Source organism: Ciona robusta, chromosome 4 (assembly GCF_009617815.1).
Source record: "Ciona robusta chromosome 4, ASM961781v2".
NCBI lineage: Eukaryota > Metazoa > Chordata > Ascidiacea > Phlebobranchia > Cionidae > Ciona > Ciona robusta.
The window spans coordinates 1,861,204-1,886,574 of NC_143238.1; the positions used below are offsets into that span (position 1 = coordinate 1,861,204).

A 25,371-nucleotide genomic window follows, 5' to 3' on the forward strand; every position below is an offset into this window, starting at 1 on the left:
GAATAAAGTCAAAGGTATAAATTAACTGGTGTTTTGGCATATGTAACATTTAAGTGTTTCCCCCCATTTTACCATTAGATCGACTACAATAAAAAATGAATCAGCCAATCGACTGGTATCAGTATTAGCTTTGATTTATCCATGGGTACAGATCTAACATTTGGAATATGTGACATTAGCGTTAAAAACAAAATATGTCTTCGTTAGTAAACGGTTGTTTTAGTTTTTGAATACAGGTTCCGAATGAGCAAACACGCAAATTCAATGGCCGTTGTTTTTTTATCGGGAAGCAAACAAAAAAGTTCGTGGCTGCATACGTTAATTGATTTGCGTGGTCATAGTTTACTTTGACAGTGTAGATATTTTAAATATTATCATCGAGTTTATTTCGATTGTATTATTAGAATAAACCCCTTCCGAAAACGTTGCTATTTGAAAACGACTGTAACAAATGGCACCGGAAATATTTATATAACGCAGGCCTTTGTAATATTGTTCAAAGAATTGGAGTCACCCATTCTGTATCGCCTATGAACAAAGTGCAACTTCTTATACTCCATATAACCTTTACCCTGCTGATAGCTGTTTAAGCACGTTTTAAAACGGTTTTGAAGCCTTTTAGGGTTACAAGAATATATATTAATTTGTCTTAAGAGCTTTTATACTCTGAACCATAATATATGTGGATTGAATTTAAAACTCGGAACTTAAAGGATTAAATGTGCTACAGCGATGTCAAAAGCCACCGGTAAGTATATAAACTATAGTATTCAAAATAAAAAATATGTGACTGACATGTACCTTATTTGATTTTTAGAATCTGCCACAAAAGAAAGATGTGCAGAAGGAGCAATCAATTTGTCAAAGAATTCTCGGAGTTCATCAGTTGACAGCAACAATGATGTACCTGAGGACTTGGTGGGCTTTTTATTTAATTTTAAGTTTTTCATTTTTTATTTACTTTATATAATGTTTGATTTTTAAAAGAGTCCTTTTGAAACTGCCATATGTTTTATAATAAATCAGCAGGGCCATACATTAGTATTGTATATAAAAACTAATGCTAAAAATGGTCTGTGGCTATAAATGGAACTATCCACTACTAAATGACCTACTGGGCCAGTACTTCATTTACATATTAGGTTCTGCAATGGTTGCTATTAATTTCCGGTGTAGAACTAATACTCTTAGACAAGTGGTTGTGATGTGGTTATTTAAACTGAACCGTATCGCTTTTAAAAACTTCTTTCAGACATGCATTTAAGTCTTACAAGTATTTATTTTAAGCCATTACGTAATGGCCACATCAATCAAGGTGTATTCAAATTATTTGCATTAGCATATATAACCGCCCTTGCCATTAGTCAGCACAGGAGGATTGTTAGCAAATTAAGTATGTAGAACTGTGAAGAAGTAACAGAAAAATGGATGTAATTCATCTGCATGTTGTGCCACAAAGCATGCGTCATGCAACTGTATAACTCCCCATTTCGTAACTGGGTAGCTCACTTAGTGAGCGCCGGCTTCAGTAGCATATAGGGACAAATGCGCAAGCAACAGTGTGCTATTATGTGATGTAGATTGTTTCAGAAATATATATAATTTTTTATGGTAGTACTCGAACAGTTTAAAGTGAGCCTAATACAGGTATAAGGGTAATTGGGCATATTAGTTTGGTATTGTATGTTTAACGCGTTTTAGTAGTTTTTAACAAAAAGACTCCATTTATTTACTGCTCAAAACAAAGATTTCTTTAAATGTAACAAAGTGACCTTTGACCATCCTTTTAGAACAATTTTAGGTTTAGGTCTGTTTGTTTGTTTATAAAAAGGCACAACATCTGATACGGTGAGGCTCGGTCACTGCTCATTTACATATACATTGTGAAATGGCTCATTTGCATACTAGCATTGAGAAAGTGTAATGAGAATTTAAGTTTCCTGTTTGTAATAATGACTGACTTTAGCATTTGGTAACTGCATGTAGTAGCTAGGGCATTGTGTAAGTTTTGGCAATTATTCCAAACTTTGCGCGGTTTCTATGAGCGGGCGGTAAATCGAAACACCGCCTGTTAAGACCGGCAGTGTAGTGTTTTTTCCCGAAATGGAAAAGAGGCATTGCGATAGCCATTAGCCAGTGATCGAAACTAACTGTATGAACCGGTTTATGTAAAATAGCTAATTATGCATACTTGCATTGTTAGACTGGCAACAGGCTCAAGAAAACCAACGGCCTTCATGAAAAGAGTAACTCGAATTTAATCTTCGTACCTCAAAGTATAGTGGAACAGCATAATTCAGGTACTGTGTTACATTTTTTATGTATTACCTATTTTACTATATGTGTTGCAAAAAATATTGGGTAAGGTCTTGGGCATTCTATTTTTCAGTTGAATTTTTGTCACATTGGTTTATCAGTTTGTAAGTTATATCAAGGCAGGAATATGTTTCATTTAAAATCTCCTTATCAAAAAGTAGGAGTAGCTAGGTGTGCCCACAGATTAATCTATATTTACATTGAGAAGTACTGGCTGGACCACAATCATGTACATTTATATATCATGCTTTTCCTTTAACTGCCAGGTTTAATTAATTATGAGCATGTATTTGCATATACTTTTTTTGGTGTGTTTGAGGTATAAATTTTTTGCCTTCTTATTTTAGTCTGATGGCCCCAGGCTTCTGTGTGAATAAGTAGGGCCCATATAGCTAGTATTATATTAATAGATGCTTAGCAATGTTCACAATGCTTCTAGCTCCAGCTTATTGCTTTGATTCTCCTAATCAATTTGCATATTGCTAAATGCGAGCTAAAAGCATTGTTACTGCTCCATGCTGACATATCACACTCAGACAGCTTTATAGCCACCACAACTTAATATCTTCAGCATTTGCAGTGTATTTTGTCACTGAGTAACATTTGAGGTCTACAGTACGCAGTTTTTAGTTAATAAGCATTTCACAAGAGTTTAAAAATGACAGGTTCATGTATTTTAGATTATTTCGGCTTTTCAGGTAAATGATGTGGAAGCTTATGAGTTAACTTTATTGTTTTTTAATTATTCTTTTACTTAAGTTTTAATAATGTTGTTTAATACTAAGGCTTAGATGCAAAATCCCTAAGAAATTTTTTTTTTTTTAAGTTAGAACAAGAGGAAAATGTTACTTACTTTTCAAACAAGTTGTATTTTTTGTGTTTGTAATATAAATGTATTTTAGGTCAGAATCTCTCAGCGCATACAACCGCAACGCAACCGATTCCACCTTATCTACACCACCAACGTGTAAACTCAGAAACTGGTAAACGTTCGTATCCAGAGGACGACGTGCTTTCCATCGATAACGAGAGTGAGGACCAATACCAAGTATGTTTATTTGCGCACTTACTGTAAGGATGACGCACTTAATTTGTGTATGTTTATTTATAGCCTTCACCTGATGATATAAACGATCTGGATATGCACAGAGGACATGGATATGATTTGGTAAAGAAAATCTTTTTCTACAATCGCCTGTTGTAACAGATATATTTCCAAAGCCAATGTAACTTTATCCGGCTCAGGAAAAACAAGCTTTGTTGTATTACAATGACTCATCTATTCAACTATACTCAAACGTATCATAACACATTCATACTCTCTATTGTGTAATTAGGAAAATTTATACACACTCTTTGAAATTAAAAAAAAAACACAGAAAAAAAGCTTGCACCAAATTTGTGCTAATTGCAAGTATGAACACCATTACTAAATGCCATATTAAGTTGTGCAAATTATATTTAATTCATTACTGCTTATTTTGATCTGTCAATTTTGATGTGGCTTTTTAGGAAGAAGCAAAGCAGTTGGAGCAGCTGGAACTTTTCGCGAAGGATTTCAAGCAGAAGCGAATTAAGATGGGGTTTACTCAGGGTGATGTTGGACAAGCAATGGGTTGTCTGTATGGCAATGATTTCAGTCAAACCACCATTTCAAGATTTGAAGCACTGAACTTGAGGTTTGTTTGTTCAGTTGGAGTCTTAGTTTTGTCCTCCTAACATATTGTGTTTCTATTCTATTGAATCTTTCTGCATAAACTTAACTACACAGCGCATTTTTTCTGGAAAAAATTCTGTATTTTACCAAATGTCAATATTATTACCTGCTTTATATGGCACTGGTATCTTATTAATTATTGATCATTACACAGCTTTAAAAATATGATCAAGCTGAAGCCCATGCTAGAAAGATGGTTGCTGGATGCTAATAATGTGCTACGAGAATCAAAAGACGGTAACTGCTCATAAATAATGAATTGAATTTTGCGACAATTCACTGCACATTTATGGACATTTTGACGTGCCTTTTGACTCTTGAATATAATTTGAATATCTAATCCTGAGTCATTATGCAAGGCACTCTTTTTGTAAACAAATACAAAAGGTGCTAAGAATAGAAGCTACCGATTGCAGACAGAGCTGTCAACGCATGAAAACAAATGGTGTCCTGTCACACAGTAGCGGTCTTACTAAATGTTGATGATTTGCATACAATCACGTCTTGATTCTTACATCCTGAAACCCTTTATTGACTCGTCAGCTGCATTTCCTTTTGAAATGACAAGTATAGTTGGCAGTCTGAACAAAGACCTTTTTTAAATTTAAGGAAAGATTAAAATAAACTAGTTTTGCTTTTAAAACAAAAAAGTATTTTTTTCCCAGGTCAATCAGTTGTTATTCCCACTCCAATCCAACTGGATCCCATTTCCATCAGCAGAAAAAGAAAAAAGAGAACAAGCATTGATGCCAAGAAGCGGACTACTCTCGATAAACAATTTGAAAGGGTATAATAGACAATAAACACATTTTCCTTCAATTTAAAGTCATACTTATCCATAAATGATTTTATGCATATGCCTTAATGGTTAAACACTTATGTTTTTAATTGTTTACTATCATATTCAAAAAAAAACATATTTTATGGTAAACCTATTTGTTAAACTTGTCAAAACAAATTCTTTTCTATTCTGCCTTACTTTTACCAGCTCTTGTTTAATTTCAGCAAATTTAATTAAATTATTTCCTTAGAATCCTAAACCTTCATCAGAGGACCTGCAAGCTATTGCAGAGGAATGTAAAATGGAGAAGGAGGTAGTTCGTGTTTGGTTTTGCAACCGACGGCAAAAGCAAAAGAGAATATCGCAGCATGAACAACAGGTGCATGAGGTAATTTAGTTGCTGAGTAAGAGACATTGACTTCTTGCATCACATTTAAATGTGTCCTTAAAATGTTTCAATCGATATGAGAAGTCCTGCAGTTAAGTTCTCAGATTTAGGCCTCGATTTGGCACATCAGCCTAACACCTAGATATCATTATGATAATGCATCAGTAACAAATCCCAATTCCACAATGTTTTGATTGGATTACTAAATTCAATTGCTACTATGTAACCCGCAGGAGATGTCTCCACCTGACTCACCAAGAAACATGGTTGTTCCCACCACCAGCTACTCAGTGCCGTGGCAGTTTCCTAGCAATGAGGACGAACCTTCAACATCAAACAACATTCGGAGACAACCTGCAAAGGTTAACGAAATCTCCCCCATCGCCACTGTCAAATCCTTCACTCAACCACAGATAAAGCAGGAGACTCACAAGTCCTCTATGTCCTCCACTCCTCTTCCATCTCTCTTTCCACATCAGATGCTCCCATCCAATCCCAACCAGGTATCATCAACACTTCTTATTTCATCAGCAGCAGTCACAAAATCTAAGGAGATTTTTCAAGCAGTATCCGCTCGTGATCCGAAGCATAACGCTGATACAGGTTTGGGTGCGGCGTTACCAAGCCATTTGTTACCACAGCATACACTGGACAACATGGCCTACAATCCTAGGTTGGTCCAGCCAAATCACTCACGCCTACAATCTAAACAAAGCATTACCTCAGTGCCGATTCCCGCGACTACTGTATTAAATTCACTGTTCAGTTTCGGCAACTCTTTTCCAATGAGCAGCAACGTTCAACAGGCAAGAATGCCAACCAACTGTGTCAACACCGCTTTCACAATGAATTCGAAATCTAGCTCAGAAAGTTAACATTTTTTGATGTGATTAAAAGTTCCAATTTTATTCTCCTAACTATAAGACACTTGAAACGTTTGCAAGCAAGAAGCAGTGAGAAAACCAGTTTTTATATCTTTTCTAATTCATTTTGTGTTTCTTGACATCAGCAATTGGTACCACTTGTTTATTTGGCAAGGTATTGCAATAGCAAATATTGACCTAATTTTCAATAATGAATTACCAGCAAAACGTATTTACCTGCCTCAACAGGAAATCTCATTGCTTTTGTTATTGGCTGACACCAATAAAGCCAAATAACCAACTCTTCAATATTTTTTTGCGGCTGTTCCACCAGCTATATTTTAACTGAAATATGTGCTATCTCCCTCAGCACTAAAAACGTTAATGTAGCGTTTTTTTAAGTAGATGTAACTATTCTTACTTGTGATTCTTAATTTTTAAATATGTATACATATCATTGTAGCACTTTGGCCCCGCACAGTTGATAGCAACAATGAACTAGTCTGTTATCTGCAAGTTACTGTTAAAAGTAGTATCTTAAAACTGATTTTCACACTACGGTACAAGGACCCCTGAATTATCAATTTTCCTAATTGCTTACAATTGTTTTAATCAGACAATTTCTCTTTGCACAGAAATATAATTATCATCATTCCTTCCACTTGTTTGCACTTTAAAAACTCACAGAAGCGTTTTATCGTCTGCTGTGATATCTACAGCATGTAATGTTGCCATGATAATCTGTGACTATTAAGCGTTAAAGTGTGTGTGCCTTAATTTGTGATAAGACGTGCCAAGTTTCATTGAATAAACAAGCTATAAATATGACCGCACTGTTTGCGACTTATATAAAAAACCACAGTGGATATTTAGTATATTCTTCACCTACTGCATACCACATATAAACATGCATTGCATAACAAAAACATGCACCATAGAGTAAGTGGTGGAACGTGATTACGAATAAGATAAATGCATATACAATATTACCGAATAAAAGTAACATATTGCAAATTAGGAAGACGATTCAAATGCTTCAATCTGTTTTAAGATTGCAGAAAGTATTTTCTCATAACACATTGGTGTTGGGTGTAAAAAATCATAAAAATCTAAATTGGATAATATTCCATTTTCCCCAAGAAACTGATTTCCAACATCCAAATATGACACCTTTGACATATCCTGTATGTTTCTCTTAATGATGGAGTTTGCCTCTTCCATTTTGCTTCGTAAAGGATTTGGCCGCTCCCCTCTTGGTGCAATACCCAGCATCAGAACAAAACAATTCAGTTTTTGTCTAACGTAATTTATCACAGCATTCACACCTTCTGCAATCTGTTGATACATTATTTACAAATTTTTCAAAGTCATTTACACATTTTATTTCAAAATCATTTATTTTAAAGTCACATGTTGTCATAGAGTCTAGTTTATGGTTTTATGTTTACTGATGTATCTGTGGTGCAAACATATTTTAAAGTCACGTATGTGTTTATGGTTTTACGTTTACTGATCTTTCTGTGGTCTATGGTCTTGAAAGGAACATCTGCGATACCTATGAGTACTGACCTCTGAAGCAGAGTTATCCACATTATTGGTTCCACACCATATCACAACATATCTTGCAGTCACGCTGTCTAGTTCTCCATTTTGCAATCTCCACAGAATATTTTGTGTCTTGTCTCCACCAATGCCAAAATTTAAGCAGCGATATGGTTTAAGATTGCTCCAAGCACTGCTGTTGTACATTAATCTGCACATGGAATCACCTTGAAGACAATAATAACAATCATATAAAATGAATGTGCTTAACTAGCCTATATCTTACTCAATATATACATAGCAGTATAGACCAGTAGTCCTAGGCATCACAATTTTAAAATTGATATTGCTCAAAAGCAGTCACCCACAGCCGTCAAACAACTGTGGCAAATTTCAATCTACCTTGGATGTTTGTAGGGACAACAGCATGTAAAAGCTTGCTTACATTAAAAATCAGGATGCCTAAGCATATGATGTCACCAGGTTTTAAAAATTAGGGGGACAGTGACAGTAACAGGTCACCCATATACGAATCAGAACAGAATGTATGAATGTAACTTACTTTATCCTCGCGTGGCCGGAAAACGACAGTCGTTATAACACGGGTGTGCACCTCGCGCCAGCTTACGAGTTACCAAGTATGTTACTTTGTGGGTGATTATTCTTTTTTGGATTTTTTTTTTCATTTTTATGTATGGCTGATAATTTGGACAACCCATTAGTGACCACTGGGTTGGAGCAATTGCCGTTAAGTGTCTTGATCAAGGACACATACGCCCACAATGGTAGTAGTGACGAGCCTTGAACCCATTACTTCTGGGTTGGAGGCAGGCGCGCTAACCACTACGCCACGGCGCCGGCAAACAGTTAAATGAATAGAGATGGTTTGAGTTCGAAAGTTGTAAGTACGTGTACCTAATACTAAGATATCCACATCTTTATTTTGACCCTGCTCACAAAATATTCGATGCTGAGAATTCCATCTCCCATCACCTTGCATGTCTATTACAGGAGCTGGTACAACAGCACTGTTTACATTTATATCATTCATCTGTGTCATCATTAGTTACCTATTACTAACCTAATTAAATTAAAGTGACTAATTTTCACTGAAAAGACATTCAAAATAAGACCTAAGATCTGTAGTTTTGGCCATTATTCAATTTTTAGTTAAATTTGTTACTTCCAGCTTAACATGTAAGACACAACGGCAAAACACAACATACAGACAGCGAGACAGGTAGATCAAATATAAAAGTTGTATTTGTCAATGATAATAAAGTGACCATAGAAAACAGAGACACATTCAACAAAAACATGTATGATTTAATTGGGAGTAGTGAATTGAAATCAAATTAGAAAATGTATATTGAACATAACAAAGAAGTTCCAAAATGTTGACACTACGATGAATAATAGGGTCGCTTTCTATATTAATTGAATTCTTATGTTTGAATAACAGAACTCTTAATGATTGTTTACCACGGATAAGCCTTTGATTATTCGACTATATCCGGTCCACAGCCTCCATCATTAATACAGAGTTTCCGCGCACGACAACCATACCGATCTTTTCTACTGAACCGTCCTTTCTTTTGCCTATACCATCGTCAATAACTAAGTTCATGAACGGATCAAATCCTCGTAGAATTCCCTGAATGCTTCGTCCGCCATTTAATTTTAAATCCAACTTCTTGTCCATAAACTTCTTAAGCTCAGGAGGGTGCGCCTTGCTCATTTCGATTAGTCTGGATACAAAGTTGTAGATCACAAACACTGATCGACCTCAGATCACAAATCGATTTTTGACCGACATTTCACTTGACGCGCCATTCGTTAAAATGGATGAGCGGTCGGCACAATTCTTAAACAGTGATTGGCTTTTATAAGAACTATCCCACAAGAAAAATATTCACACTATCAAAAATAGACTGTTAAAAGTTTGCAATGGCTTTAATTTAATACTGACTCTTTGCCATAACCGAATATTCGTTATGAAAGAAATAACTTAAATAGGGGTTTCCCCTAAATCAGTAACAAAACAAATGGTACCTTTTGTGCTTAGCATGATTTATTGATTGCTTAGTGTCGTGAAAATTTAACCTTTTACGTATTCTATTACAGTATCATAATGACAACAGCGAGAACAAACAAATCACACAACATTTACGCATATTGCAAGTTGCTGCAAAACACTGGATCAGATAACTTGGCACACACATTAAGGCAAAAAAGATTTCAGAGCTGCAAAAACCTTTACAAACGGGATTTAATTGCACATTTTGGTTGTGTAAATGCGTTAGAATTTTCCAAGAAAAACAAGGAATATCTTGCTTCTGGTTAGAAAATGTAGTTGTATCATTTATGTTTTCTTTTACATTCTTATAACATTAACATTCTTATACGTTTATTCTTTAAAACTATAACACTATACAACAAATTATAAGTAGTAAACTTTACAATATAAAGTGCATGCATACAAAGTCACAGAATCTAGCCCAGGAATGGTCATATCTGTTTTAATCAGCGGAGGTTATTAGCTTGTTAATTCTACTGTTGTGGGCATATCCGCATATGTTTCCAGATACTTGTTAATGTTAATCATAAACAGAAGAATTAAACCCACAAAGTAAGCCACTTGTGGTTACCTAAGTTGTTTAGCACCATAAACATGCATTGGTTTTAGTCTTGAATAAATATTTGTTTTAATGCATTATAACAGGAGGGGATGATAAAAGAGTGTTGCTATGGAATGTTGGGGAGACTTTAATGAACCCAAACTACAAACCAACTGCGATGGAAACTCTTCATATATCCAATATATTTTGTCTGGATTTTACAGCTGACAATCAATACCTTCTTTCATCAGGTGAAAAAAAGTTTATACAAACACCTTATTAATGTTTTAAACTTAAACGAACACTTTTTTCTACTCAAGTTTATTTTATCTGTAGCCATGGAAGTAAACTACAGCAATCTAAATAAAACACCTGTTCATAAAACAATTATACATACACAAACGCTCTAATAGTTTTTCAAACTTAATCGAACACTTTTTTTCTACTCGGATTTATTTTGTTTTATCTGTATCCATAACAGAAAACTATAGTAATTTTAGTAAAACAGCTTTTCATAAAGCAAAGCAGATTTTGGATAACTTTATTTTCATTTTCTTTAAACACCAAGGTAACGATGAGCAAGTTATTGTTCATGACATCGAAACAAGACAAGAAAGTTGTGCTTACATGAAAGAAAAATCAATATTTGCAATCTCGGCACACCCAGAACTTCCCACTTTGTTTCTTACAGCTTCTGAAGATGGAAAAGTTTCATTGACTGATATGAGGTATAATAATCTTCCATGTTTTAATGTTTGAAAATAAGTGTAAATTTCGTATAGACATTTTAAATGGATATTTTTACTCATTGAAACAAATTTATGCATATTAAGCTCTTCACAGTAAGTTTTATCTTTTACAGAATGTCAAACACAAATTGCATGGCAGATTATTCTTCTGCATTACATGGAGTGATGTTTAATCCAACTGAGCCAATGCTGTTTGCTTCTGCAAATTCCAATGAAGGTGCTGCGCTATGGGACATCAGGAAACCAAAAACGTATAATGTGTGGCATTTAACGAAAAAACACACATTTCGATTTTACTGTCATTTATATAGGGCGTTACTTCGATATGGTTTCCCATTTTACAAAGAGAGAACCATGAGTGTTCACTTCAACAAGACGGGGTCCTTGCTGTCTGTGCTCAGACGAAAGCGTCCTGTTAGAATATACAGAACTCACAGCGTGGTATGCAATAACAAATCTATTTTTGTCTTAATAGAATTGCATGATACACTAGCTTGTTATGTTTTATATTCAACAAATTTACTATCTAGATGCCAGTATGCGACTTCAAAGCAACAGGGTACTTGAATTCCTGCACAATGAAAAGCAACTGTTTTGCTGGGGAAAATGATGAGGTAAACCCTTCAATCATGATACAATCAAAAATAGTTAATAAAGGAACATATTGTCTCAAAACCAATGGTATGTGTACTTTTGTACAATTGGATAACAGAATGTTTATATATACTTTCAGTACGTTGTGTCAGGATCTGATGACTTCCAAGTTTACCTGTGGAAAATTCCAGAAGAAATTGACCAGAAAAAGTTCTTGGTAGAAGAAGAGCCCAGCATGGTTTTAAAAGGTCACAGGTCCATAGTTAATCAGGTGATGAGAAAATGTATTAAAAGTCCCACATACCATGGAAAAAGTATAAATATGTAATAAAGCATACCGGTATGGCATTAAAGATTAAACTAGATTTGATTATTTTTTAGGAAGAATTACAGTGTATTTGAACACATGTATTTTTTAAACTTTTAAGGTGAGGTACAACCCAAATGCTCAAGTTCTTGTTTCATCTGGTGTAGAAAAATCAATCAAACTCTGGACATCATTTCGTGCTCCACAAAGTAACGGATGTATAGGAAGAGCATCTGATGATGTTGTCAGATCTTTGTACACCAGAAATGAGTATCTTCGCCTGGTCTTACAAACGTAAAATTTTTCTTTGTTATTTTTTCTTCTGTCGTACATAAGAAAATTTAAATTATTTTTAAACTGCTTCGGGAATTTAAATTGCTCCTACCCAGTGATGGATTATTTGGTTGTCTAAACTGTCACATGTTAAAACTCACATATTGACTGGTAAGGTCTATGAGGTATGTGAAACAGAACACCGATGTAATAACAACTGTGGTTGCCATGCCACGGAAGGATAAATAAATATGTTACATTCATTCATCATTTATGTTTAACAAAATTTCAGTGGTTCTCCATTGGCGCATGACTATGCATTTGAAGACACAGTGGAAGATCCACGAATGATGGCTTTCTTTGATAGTTTGCTACAGCATGACATGGATTTAGATTTAGCAAGCGAATCTTCCGACGATAGGTGAAAGTGATGTTGAATTTTTAATGAATCCCTCACATTGTTTCATTTCAGCATTGATGATGCCATGCAAGAAATTGTTCAGGAGCTAGACAGTCCTATGTAAGGCAATGTTTGGTATATGGTCTATTATCTACTTTCTACTAATATATTAAATGTTGCAGCATTCTCAGTGACAATGAAGGGGAGATCGATTATTTGGGTGTTCAAGCAAAAATCTGCCGCTTATTTATTCAAGCGAAAACAGAAACACCAATATCAACTTGGAAAAAGTGTGTTGTCTGATCTTGCAAACACTAGCTCAAGTTGTCACTAATGTTTTTAACTAAATAGATTGTCTTTTCAGTATACCTCACCTGAAGAAGTTGCTTGGAATATGCAAACGGATGGCTGATGTTGAAATACCACTTGTAGAACTGCAGCAGTTCCTAAAGTCATACGAAGAAGAAAGATCTAAAGTGGAAAGCAATTGTGAAGCTGGTCCCTCTAATGAACAAGCTTTGAAAGCGACAACTACAGAAAACTTAACAGAAATGGGAGTCTCCTCTAACATCCAGGGTACACCTGATAAGCAAGAGCACTGTGTCAAATTTCAAAAAGTTTCAAATCATTGCAAAAAAAGGAACGCAAGTAGCTGGAAATGGAAACAAAGAACACTATCATCAGATGAAGATTCAGCTGGTAGTGACTTTGACAGCAAGTCTAATTTGCGTCAAATAAACGCTCAAAGGAAACATAAAGTAAAAAAATGGAACCCTGATTCTGAAACATCAGAAACCTCTTCTAAAAGCAAGAACTCTTATCAGGAAATTCCACATGAAAATACTGCACTTGACAGGTTAAGCAATTGTACTGCTCATAAAGAGCAACCTAGTAATTCCAATTCAGCATATCAGCGCTCAGCTGAAAAACTTAATCGTTCTATTGAAGCAACAAACAACAGAATTGCCTCTGTAGCCGAGGCAATGGCACAAGCATTAGAAGACAGTGAAAATGACAAAGACAACAATTATAATGATCAGAGTGTTTCATGACGGTTTCTATTTATTGTTAAAATCATGTCAGGCAGCGTTTAATAAATTTAATTGTGATGAAACAGAGTCCAAATAAGTTTCTACTTCGGAAATGTGTTTCTGAAATGTTTCCTGCACTGTTGAATCCAGTATTGCTTTTTCCCTTTGCTGTAATATTAATTAATATTATTATTGGGGCGTCACAAATTGCTAGGAATAGAAGAAAATAGTTTACTCACCTTTAATTTAGAGGAAAAACCTTTCAAAGTTAAACGAATAGAAGCAAGTGTTTGTTTGGATATATTCTCAGAACAATGTGAACACGCTGTAAGAAACAAAGTATTAAAAGCAATAACAAGACGAACGCTGTTACAAACATAAAAGATAACTACTTTTCCAAACACATAAGTATGTTCTTTTTTGCAAAATTTCTCCAAAATATTTTAGTAAAATAGAAATGCTCAGCTCTACAAAACTGCCTGTACTGCATTAGCACTTCATGGTTTAGAAACCCTTAGACAGATTCTTGCTTTTTGACATATCCTACTTACCAATTGAAATTCTATGGGCAACTTGAATTAGTTTTAATACAAATTCCTCATCCTTGTCCCAAGCTTGCTTCTGCGTTCCAACTGACAATGCTTTGTGTAGATGTTGGATCGCTTTTGTGTTTTCTTCGGTATCAGATGATACCCCATCCCCATACAATTTACCATACAGTTGCCAAACCTCAAACTCCGTTGTTGACTTTGACACAATTCGTCCAAAAAGTTCATAAACGTTTGACTTTAGTGAAGAACCTTAAAATACTTGACTATTTAGCAAGCTTACAGTAATGCAGCAATGCCCTAATAAACAAATATATAAAAATGAAGATATTACTTAATTTAAAAAAAAACATCTTTAGTGATGTTAAAAGTTTTTTTTTGTATTGAAACTGACCAGAAAAACAGTGTTTTATACAAACGAACAACAAAAATTCTGGCCAGATAAAAAAGATAATCTTTATCAGACAATGTTTAATTTTATTCCTTTTCCCAAGGTAAAAATACAGCGGTATAACTAATATACACCTTGTAAACAACTCAATACCTGGATTGCCATTTATATCAATAATATCTTCCATCACAGCTTTCACCAATATATTTAGAATTGGAACATCTAAGTATTTCGCTTTTAAATCCATTAACCTACAATTAATTAAACATAAAAGCTGCTTATATAATGCATACAAAGGATAGAGGGATTATGGTAAGAAAAAAGCTTTGAGTTAGTGTTTGTTGACAATTAATTCAAGAAGAAACCAGTGCTTTTAATAATATTGGAGTGGTTGAGTTTAAATACTAGTGGGTTTGGCTCATTGCACTTAAAATTTAACTTTTAATTCATGTTTCACATTTAACACAGCAGATTTTTCTCAAATATTTAAAAATATGAAACATCATAATAATAATTCCCCTTGAAATGTAAAAAAATGTAAATTTTCCACAGATATAAGTAGTGCCTTGGCAGATGTTACAAAGTGTATGTGAAGATGAACCACACCTGTGATAGGCCCTTATTCCAGCACTTAAGTCTCCCACATCAATTGACACTGCTATGTAATTCTCCCACAATTCCCATCGATTAAAATTACATTTAACTGCTTCAGATAAAGCTTTGTATGCGGGGACTCTGAAAAAAAGAAACACTCATGAATATACTATATGTTGCCAGCTTTTTTTAGTCTGTCACTACTATAGTGCATTTTGCATTTCTATTAAATATATGCAATGAAGCTACCCAAATATGCCTATTTACATAACATTATACGCAATAAAAATACTAAAAATACGCCTATTTACAAAACGTTAAATAAAGCGTTGCAATAAAATTTAAATTCTTACTTTTTACCACACTTTATGTAGGAGGCTGCCAGATTGGACCACGCTTCAAAATTCTACAAAAACAACATAAAAGGTTAAGCAAATACAAAGGATTTACAAATAATATGAACTCACATCCCATTCAAGCCCAACACATCTTCTGAATGCTGTAGCAGCTTTTTCGTATTTCTCCAAAGCAAGCAATGTACACCCAAGTGTGAACCAAGTTCCAACCTAACAAAAAATTTGAAAACATGAATTATACAACATAATTATAATGTTAATACAATTTTGCCTGCAATGTTAAACTTTTTTTCGAATGGCAATATTAATACAATGTCGGCAACATGATGTATTCATATACTGTACTTTAATTTAAGTACATTTTTTCATGAAACACATTTTAAATCGTCTTGTCCTTAAAAACAAAGTGTAAATTACCTGCAGTGTAAGGATACTGAGAGATTTTTCAAAGCATTCAACAGCTTTCTCGAATTCTTTTTTCGAAGCATAATACGCCCCAAGCGAGCGCATAGCTCGAGAATTTTTGTAGTTTGAAACTTCCCATGCTCGAAGGTAGTGCTTTGGCTCCTGGGAAAAAATCTCATTTAACAACTTATATGTAAATGTAATTGGTATACTAGATATGTCATTAATAAAAAAAGGGACTTCTTTTAATGGGACTTCCATTTTTTCCATGATATGGCCAGGGGTGGCATAAAAATATTTTTTGAAAACATGTATACTATACGATAAATACAATAATAGTAATGTTAATTGATTAAGAAGGTACATAAATACATATGCACAAATTTATACAAAAAAGTTTTAAACAAAACAGACATGGCTATGTACTTACTTGCATTATATCTCCTAGCAAACACCACATAGTTGAATCATCCTTCTCTTTCAACCGATCGTTGATCAAATTCATCGCGTCTCCTGATCTTCCGGACTTTAACAAGCAGAGGACCGTCTCCTCCCACATTTCAAGCCTTTCATAAATCTGAAGAGCACTTGAAACTGCTCCCAGAGAAATGAAGAGCTGAGCTAAATCTTTCTGCGATGAAAACCAGAAATATTTTAAGGTCATGAAATTGTTGTGCCTGCATCTTGTTGAACGATTAATTCACAAAAACGGCATTAATGCTAATAACAAAAAATTGGTATTGCTGAAATGTCTGACTATTTTAGCTAATTCTGAATATTGACACACTTTTAAATTCAACTTGTAGATATGGCATACAATTTTGATGCTAACACCGAACAGTTAACATAACTATCTAGTTGTTGCTATCAATAAAAAAAAATATATATATATATAAACAAATAGACAACACAAACTTAGATGAATTTGAAATTAAATTTAATATAAAAATTCACAAACAGAAACACCACCTCCATTTTCCATATTGGTGGAGGTTGCACACTGTAGAAGAGGTCCATTCTCCCATGGCCCACATTTTCGGATTTTCTCACTGACTGCACTAAGTTCTCCATCTGTGTCATAGATCGCTCGACACGGCGCGCACTGTCACACTCATTCATACAACGAATGCGAAGTGCCTCAGACTGTACACACCAGCAGCTGCTTGAATTTAGTAGGAACTATAAAGAGAAAAAGGAAGATATATATAGTGGGTGGGGAAAGACAGAACACCTTCTAAGTCTATTTTTTCGACCCATTTAGTAGTTAATAAAGAAGTAAAGAACATTTTAAAAATTATAAAACTGTATCCTCAGGATTCCCATAGACATAGACTACTGCGTTTAAAAACGACCTAGATATTTGAATAATATGTGCTAAGGTGTCCCGTCTTTCCCTACCCTACCATATAAGATTTTTTTTTTGATTGTAAGTAAACCAAGACACCTAAACCTTATTTGGTTCTAATTTATAAGATTTGTCTGTTTTCGCTGGTGCATGCGGAACTCGGTAATGGGTTTGTATATGACTTCGCAAGCGAATTCGCATGCAGAATACTGTGTACAGCCACCTTTATACGTAATTTCATCATTTCAAACTATCAGTTTACAACCCTTTAGTTTAAACATCAATACTTAAGTAGGTACCTCTAGTATAGCTCCAGTTTCCTCTTGTCTTAGTCTGTGAGCAGGACTGGTCTGTTGCATGGCTGAACTGTAGGACAAGTTATAATAAGAATAATGTAAAAAAAATTGTTACGTCATTGTGTAGATCTAAAAGACTGCAAACATAGGAAAATCAAATCAAATATTTAAACAAAAAAATATTAGGGTACATCTATTTGACTTCAGAAACACCTGTGAAAATTAAAATGAAATTATGAATTTAAATTGCCTACCATGCAGCTAATACAATAGCAGATTGTTCAGGAACCAAGTCAACTGAAGGAATTTCTTCTGGGTTGACAAGTTTTACTTTATCAAGGACTGTATCATCATTTAGTGAAAGATTCTGAAATAAAAGCAAATTGGCAAAATATAACTCCTGAAAATAAGAAGTATATATTTGAGTTTATTGAGCCAAATCTGGCCTAAATCCCAGGTCCTTGACAAAGACCTAACCGACAAAAAATCGCAAGGTCTGTGTTTCAAAGACTAGGGTTTCTGGTACTTTTAGTCAATTCGTATAACAAAGAAAATATATTTGATGGGGTAATGTGGCCTAAATCTGATGTCTATAGTGTGCCTGTAAGATCTAACCTCAGAATATAATGCCCATTACCTCAAAATATTTAAACAGTAAAAATAATAATTTATATATACGAAATATCTACATTCATATTTAAAATATTCTCCTGACTGATTCATTCCAGTAGCTATGGTGTATTAGTTAGAATGAATATAATACACACAGTACAGTTGAGTTAAAGAACTTACAACAGGTAGAGAGTTTGTTTGAGTTACTGTGGTTTGAAGATCACAGCTATCTTCTTTATGTGTGATGAACTGCAACTGTGAAACTGGGGTCTGTTGAAACTTAGTCCTTACTCCCAAGGCACCTAGTTAGGGTTAGGGTTAATTATAATGTGAATGTGATAACTGAAGATAAAACATATTAGGGATTGTTTGTGTTTTCACTTTAAGAGCGGCAGGATCCAAACACAAAAATTCGAAAAATCACATCTTAAAATTGAAATTAAAGTAGTAAAATCGTGATTAGTATTAGAACTGCAAAATCTAAGCAAATGAATTATTTATTTAGTCATCAATTGTGTTTCTAATCAAGTCACGCCTACTGTTTAATGTGATTTTAAGCGTCTGAATTGTTATACTCATGTGGCCACCTACCTGTAAAGTTGAATGAAATAGCAGCCAGTTTCTTGGCTGCTTCAAAATGATCATTTGCAACTTTATATTGATAGAATCGCAGCATCACTAGTCCAGCTTCAAGATGTAATTGAAGTAGGAAAGATCTAAATAATTAGTAAAATAAACCATGAGAATGGGGCATTGAATTATAACAATTTACAAATATTTTTGAGCATAAAAAGGGTCTTTTGTCCGACATTGCTATTTCAAATTTAAACATGATAAACTTCTAAATGTATATTTTGTTACTTCTGCTACCAAGCATAGTATAAATATTACTGTCTCATCTGGTATAAAAACCAACATTTCATCTGCCATACGGATGCGGCGGGACTTCATTAGGGCATGAAGCGCAACAGTAACAAGCAAGGAAAAAGCAGAAAAGGGTGTGACAAATAAGCAATCTAAATTTATATATGTATATATTGATAAGTGTACTGACATTGAACGAAATATAATACTGTAATATAATTAAACGTACTTGTTCTCATTTAAGTCAAGATATTCAGCCTGCAAAGCTCGTTGTAAAGAATCATCGCATTCATTCAGCAAACTGTCTGTACTCTCATTAAGAATTTGTTGGTGAGTGATATGACATCTTAGTAACCACCAATGCACAGTCTAACAATACAATGAAACAATTTTAACTTTATTTCCACAATGCTATATAGGATACTATTTTGGGTGAGTACAGAGTCATGATATGCAGTCTACAGTTTAAACTGCAGCACATTACTAAATAGCAAATTATAAGCATTATTATGTAGGCCTACCTGGTTAACATTTATTAAACCAGCATATCATATAAATTGGCAAACAAGTTAAATTAAACAAAACATAGAAAAAAATATATATATACCATATATTTCGTACCTTAAGCTCAGTTTCCAGCAACAAATTAAAACATTCCTTTGCTAAATACAAATAGTGAGAAGCACTGGTCAGGTGGTATATCTTCTGTTCATCACTTTTTAGTTGTTCGTGAACATCAGACATTATTTTTTTAGTCTAAAACAATACATATATATCTATAACTTAAAAAGTTAAATCTGTAAAACAAACTATTGCAGGGAAAATAAACACTGGCCAGTTTAGCTTTATAAATGACACATTTAAAAAATTAACAGATTATCATAAAAGATAGAATTCTGCTTGAAAAATAATATGTTCGACATCAAAGTGGGTTAAGTTTTTAGGCACACTTTTGTTTGTATTAAAGAATTAACTTAATGATATTTAAACATAAATGGCTCGTTTGCCTACTAAATGTAGGGACTATGCTTATTTTCTTTCATTTAAATATAAATATGTTTTTAACTGTAAGCGTGTTTTAGTAACTGTTGTTTTGTCTCTATATCCTGTCTTTGCGTTTAAAACATTTTTAATCTTTGCTACCGTAATCGAAGAGACAAATAAAGTCATTATTTTAACCTTGTTTTGTACCATCTCAGATTTCCATGGATGTTGCTGCTGGACTTGTGGACCTGTCCAGTTGATTTGAACAAATAATTGAAGGCAGGAAACGCCATAGCAGTACAATACTATGTGCCTAAAAGATCACAACTATTTTGAGTAGTGCAACGCAACAAATATTATTAGTAAAACATTTTATAGGCTGTAATCAGTACGATGGTAAATATAAACACAATGTTAACGATTGCTATTTATGATTAACTATTATATTTTGGGTAATTCTTAAAATTAAACTACAAACAGTATTGTTTTGTTTTAAGAACTTACCGTTCATTATCAGAGAAATTACTCGAATATTCTTGCATGATATCCCTAAGTTGAGCAAGTGAAGTTACATTTCCGTTAAATTTTTTCATGCAAAGTTGTAAACATTTGTCATACTCTTGCTTTAACAGAAATTGACAAATTTCGTGCAATGATTCAGGAACACCTAAATACCAAAAAAATACTCTATAATCAAACTTAAAAATACTATATAACCAAACTTAAACTGGGGTAATTGGCCAATCCTGGCCTAATTCCCAGGACCAATGACGAGCCACGCTGCGAGACTTAACCCACATAAAATAGAAACTAAGCAATTCTAAGCCTGCAAGACTTACCTTGAAGAGAAACTTCCTTTACTGAACTTAACGAACAGAGTTCGAAATTCAATAATTCCTTCTTCTCCATTAATTACCACTTCATATAAAAAACTATTATATAGAAACTTATTGACCTACAAGCAAAAACACACTCAAGGTTTAATATTATTTATATGATAACACATTTACCAAATTGTCTAGAATACAATGGAAATCATCTGTTTATTCCTTATGGTATATGCAAGTTAAAGAATATTAAATTAGGCCTACTGTGGTTTGCAATTTAAGTTATTGAATATATTTTATAAATATTACAAATTAGTCAAGTTCAGTCACAAGATGAACCCACAGTGAGTTGTGGAGTAAGTAGGCACAAAAATCATGTTTGCAATATTTGCATTAGTCGTATTCAAAGTTCAGTTTAGATTATACAGGTTTTTCCTTTCTTCGAATCTGATCTTCTAGTTTTTGAAACTCCCGCTCAGAAACTTCATCACTTTCATCCTTTACTTCTTCCACCTCCATCACCTCTGGGATGTAGAACTTAAGCATGTTTTCAATCCCACTTTTTAATGTGACACTTGAGCTTGGGCAATTACTACAAGAGCCTTGCAACTTGAGTTTCACAGAGCCTGTTTCTGGATCAAATCCCTTGAAGATAATGTCTCCTCCATCCTCCATAACTGTGGGTCGGATCCTTGTGTCCAGGAGCTCCTTAACCATGGCAACAATCTCATCATCATCTTCATCCACCACTGTATCTGCGGAAGGTCCTTTATCAGTGAGAACAGGGATGTTGCCTGCAGTGAAAAAGTCCATGACTAGGGAGTAGATCTCTGGTTTCAAAACCTTCCATTGAACTTCCTCATCCTGCCGAGTGACTGTGAGAAAGTCCGGACCAAGAAACACTGCCTTGACACCCTCAATTCCAAAGAGCCGCTTGGCAAGAGGGGACTTATAGGAATTTTTCCAATCTGGGAAGTCGGCCGTGCCTGTACCAAGAACTGGTACGCCTGGTACAAACTTCAGGCAGTTTGGATTTGGAGTTTCAAATGTTTGGATGAACATACTTCGTGAAGTAATTTTAAAAAGGGGGGCAAACTTTTGCAGGATTTTTTCGTTTCGTGTAATCGGGTATAATGATAGCTTCCTATTTGAAGTTTCTTGATAGCAAGTAAAACAATAGGGCTGCAAGTTTATTGCGGCAGAATTTTTGCCCATTCGCAAGCAGGAACCAATTGTGTTGTATCTCAAAGTGGATTTAAGAATTAAACTAGCCATAGCAATGTCTTTAAATAATTACACACAAAAATCAAACAAATTAACAAAACAGTTTTTAGTCAAGTTTCAAATACGCCAAGGCTCTCTTCTGTTTTTCCTTAGCAAGAAACTGACTTTCTGCTCCATTTCATTATTGTAGATTTTTTTGCACTCTTCGTAAGCAAGTCTTCTTCTTCTCATCCACGGCTTCTCGTAATATCGGTTTCTCTTTGTTGTTTGCAGAATATTCTCCTTGCGTAGTTGCCGATTTAGTTGTTCGTATGCTTCTTCCCACGCAGATATTTTGTTTTCCTGATCAACTTTAGCAATTACAGTGCGTGCTATCCACTTAACATGTCTAGCCATGTGAATTAAGCAGAAGGATTCAAAACCTACAAAAAAGATAGAGATCATTTCTAAATTTCAACAAAATTTTACATACAAAATTAACTGAGGAAAGATATTTCAGCGAAAAGTAAGAGAGTATGTTGTACAACTTCATTTATCATCTACATCTACACAACAAATTTTAGCAAAATAATCAACAAAAGAAAAAATAAAAAACAACAATTTTTATAGCCTATATAATGTTGTTTTTAGATTATTTCTGTGCAATTTTCATTTCTTTTAATATTTTCAACACAACATTCTCATTTTCCTCTCTATTGGTTGTAATATCATTCCTTGCTTTCTCTGCATCATCTGCGCCCCTCTGTTGCACTGCTTGTAGCTCCAGCAAGAATACAGTTTTCAATTTATCAAGTGAAACACGGAGTGACTGATCTTCTGAATCTATTTGACTGAAATCTCGCAACGCATTTTCATGCTCTTTCACTGTGGACAAAAACAGCCTTAAAGCGTTGTCAGACTGGGAATTCTTTAATTTGACCCATGCTGTTAAAATTGACTCCATAGGTTCACAAACAGTGCTTGTAAGTTTCTTCTCACAACGTGTATAAGCTTCCAGGATATTTTCAAATAAGGATTCAGCATAATCTGAGTAAATCGAGTTCATTTCCTTGGTAGTGATAACAGCAGTTTTAACTGCAGCCATTTCGAGCTTGTGCATATGCACTAAATAACTATGGGCTTTACACATTGCCGTGACAGTAGATTTGACATCAGCACGACGACGGATTGCTGGAGCTATACCGTTAAGTACAGCACTGGGTTCAAATACCCCAAACTTTTCAGGCCGCTGTATAACTGACCATGGAGCAGACGGGTAAAGAAGGGAAACAGACAACAAGTCCTGACAAGAATTCTCAATTGAAAGTTTGCATTCCTCACTCCTTGTTTTCAATTTTTCAAAAGACTTAGAAAACATATGTGCGCTTGGTGATCTTTTACTTTCGGATAATTTAGTTTTAGAAGAGGGAAGCATTAACTCTAGCACAGTTTCAAATTCATGCAGTTGTTTATACAACTTTGCAAGATCATCCTCTAGTTTTGACACATGAACCAGATTAAGGTGTTTTGACTCAGCTTTACAAACATCAATACAGGTCAAGTCAGGTTGGTTGGAAAATTTGCATCCAGTTAGTTGAGGTATCTTCAGTTGATCAGAGGAACATAATACTTGCTGCTTGAACATGCTACCCTTCAATCTTTGCATGTGATGAATATCAGAGATCAGTTGCTTTCGAGAAATTTTTACAGTAGGTCCTGTCTCTTCGCTTGCCAAAAGCTCCTGAAAGTTGCTGATGAGAGCAATCAGTGCATTTTCTGTTTCCACCAGGACATCAGTGCGCGATGACAAAGCATCACTTAACAGCATACACTGCCTTTCCAGTTGGATAATCTGTGACTTCAGCATTAGACTTCTCCTGGCGTCATAACTTTCCACTTTACTCTCTTCAACCAGCTGTTTGTATGTTTGTTGTAGTGATAAGTTCTCCGATTTCAGCTTTGATACTTCTTCCTCTAGTTTCTTTATTCTTTTCTCCATGATTATACAGTCCACTTCAAGCACCTTGTATCCTGGTGTGTGCCTAAGCACTTTACACTACAGTATCTCGAACCACAGGAAATACAGGTATAACTAGAAAAAAAGCCACAAACAGCACAGAAACTACGAGGTGGAAACTTAGATGGTGGAACGCCTATAGTAAAATAGTTTGGCTTGTCACTTTTCTCTGTAGCTTGTCTTTCTTCTTCAATAACAGCAGCAAATGTTTTTCTGAACCTCTGCTTAAAATGGTCCCCTCTTAACCTTTTCTTCTTCTTTGATGGCTGAGGTGTGCCCTCTCCTTCTATTTCGTCCTGATCGGATGGGATACCAAACTTTGGCCTCTTCTTTTTAATCTCTTGCAAGTTCTCCAATGGATCTTCCTGAAAGTTATCTTTTTCAAGCGCTTCTAGCTGACGATTCAATCTTCTCTTCCTTGTAGCAATGTCAAGCACCCTTCTTGAATTAACGTCCTGCAAACGAGATGATTCTCTACGAGGTGCAGATGTTGCTTCTAAGGCCGGAGCCATCTATGAAATATATATAGAAATTGTAAAAGTATTTCTATACTGTAAAAAACTGAAACAAAGAGGATTAGCTTATGGCTACAGGAAAAGGCGTGTAGGTAAATGATAAATAAAAATTGCTTTATCCTCTTGTGGCGGGAAACAATGATCGTTAAAATACGATTATTCAGTTTCATACACCTCGCAACTGCTTACAAGTTACCACATATATGTAACTTTGTGCAGGTTAATATTTTTGTATGGCTAATATTGACAATTTAAAAAACGCAACCCATTATAGTGATTAGTGACCACTGGTTTGAAGCAATTGTCTAGTCAAGGACACATTTGCTCACATTAGTAACAGCAGCAAGCCTTGAACACGTAACCTCCGGGTAATAGCCGTGTTACGTGAAGAATAAGTAGGTTTAGGCAACACATTACAAAATGTATTATATGGTTTATGCATAAAAACAATACATTCTAAAATTATTTGCGGTTCTTTGCTTGGGAGTAATAGGATCACGAAAAGTTTGTGCTGGCTGCTGAGGAAGTTAGTTACACACACCTAAAATTGCACGGGTGAATCATACATCTACTCAACGTTAACACGCGGTTTGATATGTTTCTGTTTACCTAAACTGTACGAAAATGCGCGACAACAACGTGCTTTACTCATTGTGATGAAATAACTTGCTCTTTCATGCATGAAATTGTAAAACGTGAAGTATAGATATCTTAACAGATGCCAAACAAAGTATTTTTTTAAACTAAAAGTTAGCATATTTTTAGCATCATATAAATTCTGTAGCTTACATTGTTATAAACACGTTGTTTTCATTTTGGAAACGACTCTTAAGTT

General features: G+C 34.6%; 8 protein-coding genes across 12 annotated transcripts; 2 read left to right on the forward strand and 6 right to left on the reverse strand.

Moving 5' to 3' along the window:
- The first annotated feature begins 324 nt into the window (after positions 1-324).
- LOC149736465 (uncharacterized) lies at positions 325-6,893 on the forward strand. Of its 2 annotated transcripts, none has more exons than XM_089876727.1 (10): positions 325-748; positions 818-918; positions 2,204-2,300; positions 3,219-3,364; positions 3,428-3,484; positions 3,829-3,995; positions 4,188-4,270; positions 4,699-4,820; positions 5,065-5,193; positions 5,436-6,893. In XM_089876727.1, the coding sequence occupies exons 1-10, from the start codon at positions 733-735 to the stop codon at positions 6,075-6,077; spliced, it is 1,560 nt and encodes a 519-aa protein (XP_089732853.1). In that variant the 5' UTR covers positions 325-732; the 3' UTR covers positions 6,078-6,893. The 2 variants fall into 2 exon arrangements, with proteins under 2 accessions (XP_089732853.1, XP_089732852.1); XM_089876726.1 differs by having other exon boundaries at positions 331-748; positions 5,065-5,202.
- A 29-nt stretch (positions 6,894-6,922) lies between these two features.
- On the reverse strand, positions 6,923-8,698 carry LOC149736466 (platelet-activating factor acetylhydrolase IB subunit alpha2-like). The gene is made up of 3 exons (XM_089876755.1): positions 8,523-8,698; positions 7,635-7,834; positions 6,923-7,400 (listed from the first exon to the last, which is right to left on the reverse strand). The coding sequence occupies exons 1-3, from the start codon at positions 8,668-8,670 to the stop codon at positions 7,080-7,082; spliced, it is 669 nt and encodes a 222-aa protein (XP_089732881.1). The 5' UTR covers positions 8,671-8,698; the 3' UTR covers positions 6,923-7,079.
- A 154-nt stretch (positions 8,699-8,852) lies between these two features.
- LOC149736467 (small nuclear ribonucleoprotein G-like) lies at positions 8,853-9,345 on the reverse strand. Its single transcript, XM_089876772.1, has one exon. It carries the CDS (start codon positions 9,343-9,345, stop codon positions 9,115-9,117), a length of 231 nt encoding a protein of 76 aa, XP_089732898.1. The 3' UTR covers positions 8,853-9,114.
- Positions 9,346-9,629: 284 nt separating this feature from the next.
- LOC149736468 (DDB1- and CUL4-associated factor 5-like) lies at positions 9,630-13,662 on the forward strand. The gene is made up of 12 exons (XM_089876716.1): positions 9,630-9,946; positions 10,330-10,476; positions 10,794-10,953; positions 11,088-11,225; positions 11,286-11,415; positions 11,505-11,588; positions 11,708-11,839; positions 11,997-12,169; positions 12,441-12,569; positions 12,621-12,668; positions 12,731-12,838; positions 12,913-13,662. The coding sequence occupies exons 1-12, from the start codon at positions 9,739-9,741 to the stop codon at positions 13,598-13,600; spliced, it is 2,145 nt and encodes a 714-aa protein (XP_089732842.1). The 5' UTR covers positions 9,630-9,738; the 3' UTR covers positions 13,601-13,662.
- LOC149736469 (tetratricopeptide repeat protein 27-like) lies at positions 13,593-20,945 on the reverse strand. Of its 2 annotated transcripts, none has more exons than XM_089876710.1 (19): positions 20,814-20,945; positions 20,479-20,641; positions 20,182-20,287; positions 19,612-19,746; positions 19,220-19,359; positions 18,718-18,842; positions 18,307-18,428; positions 17,769-17,881; positions 17,518-17,584; positions 16,843-17,052; positions 16,304-16,504; positions 15,886-16,035; positions 15,580-15,678; positions 15,466-15,518; positions 15,125-15,253; positions 14,672-14,769; positions 14,131-14,379; positions 13,819-13,904; positions 13,593-13,747 (listed from the first exon to the last, which is right to left on the reverse strand). In XM_089876710.1, exons 1-19 carry the CDS (start codon positions 20,881-20,883, stop codon positions 13,628-13,630), a joined length of 2,436 nt encoding a protein of 811 aa, XP_089732836.1. In that variant the 5' UTR covers positions 20,884-20,945; the 3' UTR covers positions 13,593-13,627. The 2 variants fall into 2 exon arrangements, with proteins under 2 accessions (XP_089732836.1, XP_089732835.1); XM_089876709.1 differs by having other exon boundaries at positions 20,170-20,287.
- Positions 20,930-22,460, reverse strand: LOC149736470 (NFU1 iron-sulfur cluster scaffold homolog, mitochondrial-like). Its single transcript, XM_089876749.1, has one exon. It carries the CDS (start codon positions 22,074-22,076, stop codon positions 21,222-21,224), a length of 855 nt encoding a protein of 284 aa, XP_089732875.1. The 5' UTR covers positions 22,077-22,460; the 3' UTR covers positions 20,930-21,221.
- On the reverse strand, positions 22,448-24,003 carry LOC149736471 (uncharacterized). Its single transcript, XM_089876733.1, has one exon. It carries the CDS (start codon positions 24,001-24,003, stop codon positions 22,657-22,659), a length of 1,347 nt encoding a protein of 448 aa, XP_089732859.1. The 3' UTR covers positions 22,448-22,656.
- LOC149736472 (zinc finger HIT domain-containing protein 1-like) lies at positions 22,448-25,211 on the reverse strand. 3 transcript variants are annotated; one of them, XM_089876769.1, is made up of 2 exons: positions 25,078-25,211; positions 22,448-24,533 (listed from the first exon to the last, which is right to left on the reverse strand). In XM_089876769.1, the coding sequence occupies exon 2, from the start codon at positions 24,531-24,533 to the stop codon at positions 24,006-24,008; it is 528 nt and encodes a 175-aa protein (XP_089732895.1). In that variant the 5' UTR covers positions 25,078-25,211; the 3' UTR covers positions 22,448-24,005. The 3 variants fall into 3 exon arrangements, with proteins under 3 accessions (XP_089732895.1, XP_089732894.1, XP_089732893.1); XM_089876768.1 differs by having other exon boundaries at positions 24,990-25,198; XM_089876767.1 differs by having other exon boundaries at positions 24,866-25,198.
- Positions 25,212-25,371: the final 160 nt, after the last annotated feature.

Bases quoted from the DNA above. Each gene is read 5' to 3' on its own strand.
- LOC149736465 (XM_089876726.1), top strand. The intron at 2,301-3,218 runs GTACTGTGTTAC...AATGTATTTTAG, and splicing joins AGTGGAACAGCATAATTCAG to GTCAGAATCTCTCAGCGCAT. The intron at 3,485-3,828 runs GTAAAGAAAATC...GTGGCTTTTTAG, and splicing joins GAGGACATGGATATGATTTG to GAAGAAGCAAAGCAGTTGGA.
- LOC149736468 (XM_089876716.1), top strand. From the start codon at position 9,739: ATGACAACAGCGAGAACAAACAAATCACACAACATTTACGCATATTGC. The intron at 9,947-10,329 runs GTTAGAAAATGT...GCATTATAACAG, and splicing joins CAAGGAATATCTTGCTTCTG to GAGGGGATGATAAAAGAGTG. The intron at 10,477-10,793 runs GTGAAAAAAAGT...TTAAACACCAAG, and splicing joins TCAATACCTTCTTTCATCAG to GTAACGATGAGCAAGTTATT.
- LOC149736469 (XM_089876709.1), bottom strand. From the start codon at position 20,883: ATGGAGAAGAAGGAATTATTGAATTTCGAACTCTGTTCGTTAAGTTCA. The intron at 17,585-17,768 runs GTAGGCAATTTA...CTTGTCCTACAG, and splicing joins GCTATTGTATTAGCTGCATG to TTCAGCCATGCAACAGACCA. The intron at 14,380-14,671 runs GTATTGAGTTGT...AAGTATTTTAAG, and splicing joins TGATATAAATGGCAATCCAG to GTTCTTCACTAAAGTCAAAC.
- LOC149736466 (XM_089876755.1), bottom strand. From the start codon at position 8,670: ATGATGACACAGATGAATGATATAAATGTAAACAGTGCTGTTGTACCA. The intron at 7,835-8,522 runs GTACACGTACTT...ATTGTCTTCAAG, and splicing joins TGTGGATATCTTAGTATTAG to GTGATTCCATGTGCAGATTA. The intron at 7,401-7,634 runs GTCAGTACTCAT...ATGTATCAACAG, and splicing joins TGGATAACTCTGCTTCAGAG to ATTGCAGAAGGTGTGAATGC.
- LOC149736472 (XM_089876769.1), bottom strand. From the start codon at position 24,533: ATGGCTCCGGCCTTAGAAGCAACATCTGCACCTCGTAGAGAATCATCT.
- LOC149736470 (XM_089876749.1), bottom strand. From the start codon at position 22,076: ATGGCTAGTTTAATTCTTAAATCCACTTTGAGATACAACACAATTGGT.
- LOC149736467 (XM_089876772.1), bottom strand. From the start codon at position 9,345: ATGAGCAAGGCGCACCCTCCTGAGCTTAAGAAGTTTATGGACAAGAAG.
- LOC149736471 (XM_089876733.1), bottom strand. From the start codon at position 24,003: ATGGAGAAAAGAATAAAGAAACTAGAGGAAGAAGTATCAAAGCTGAAA.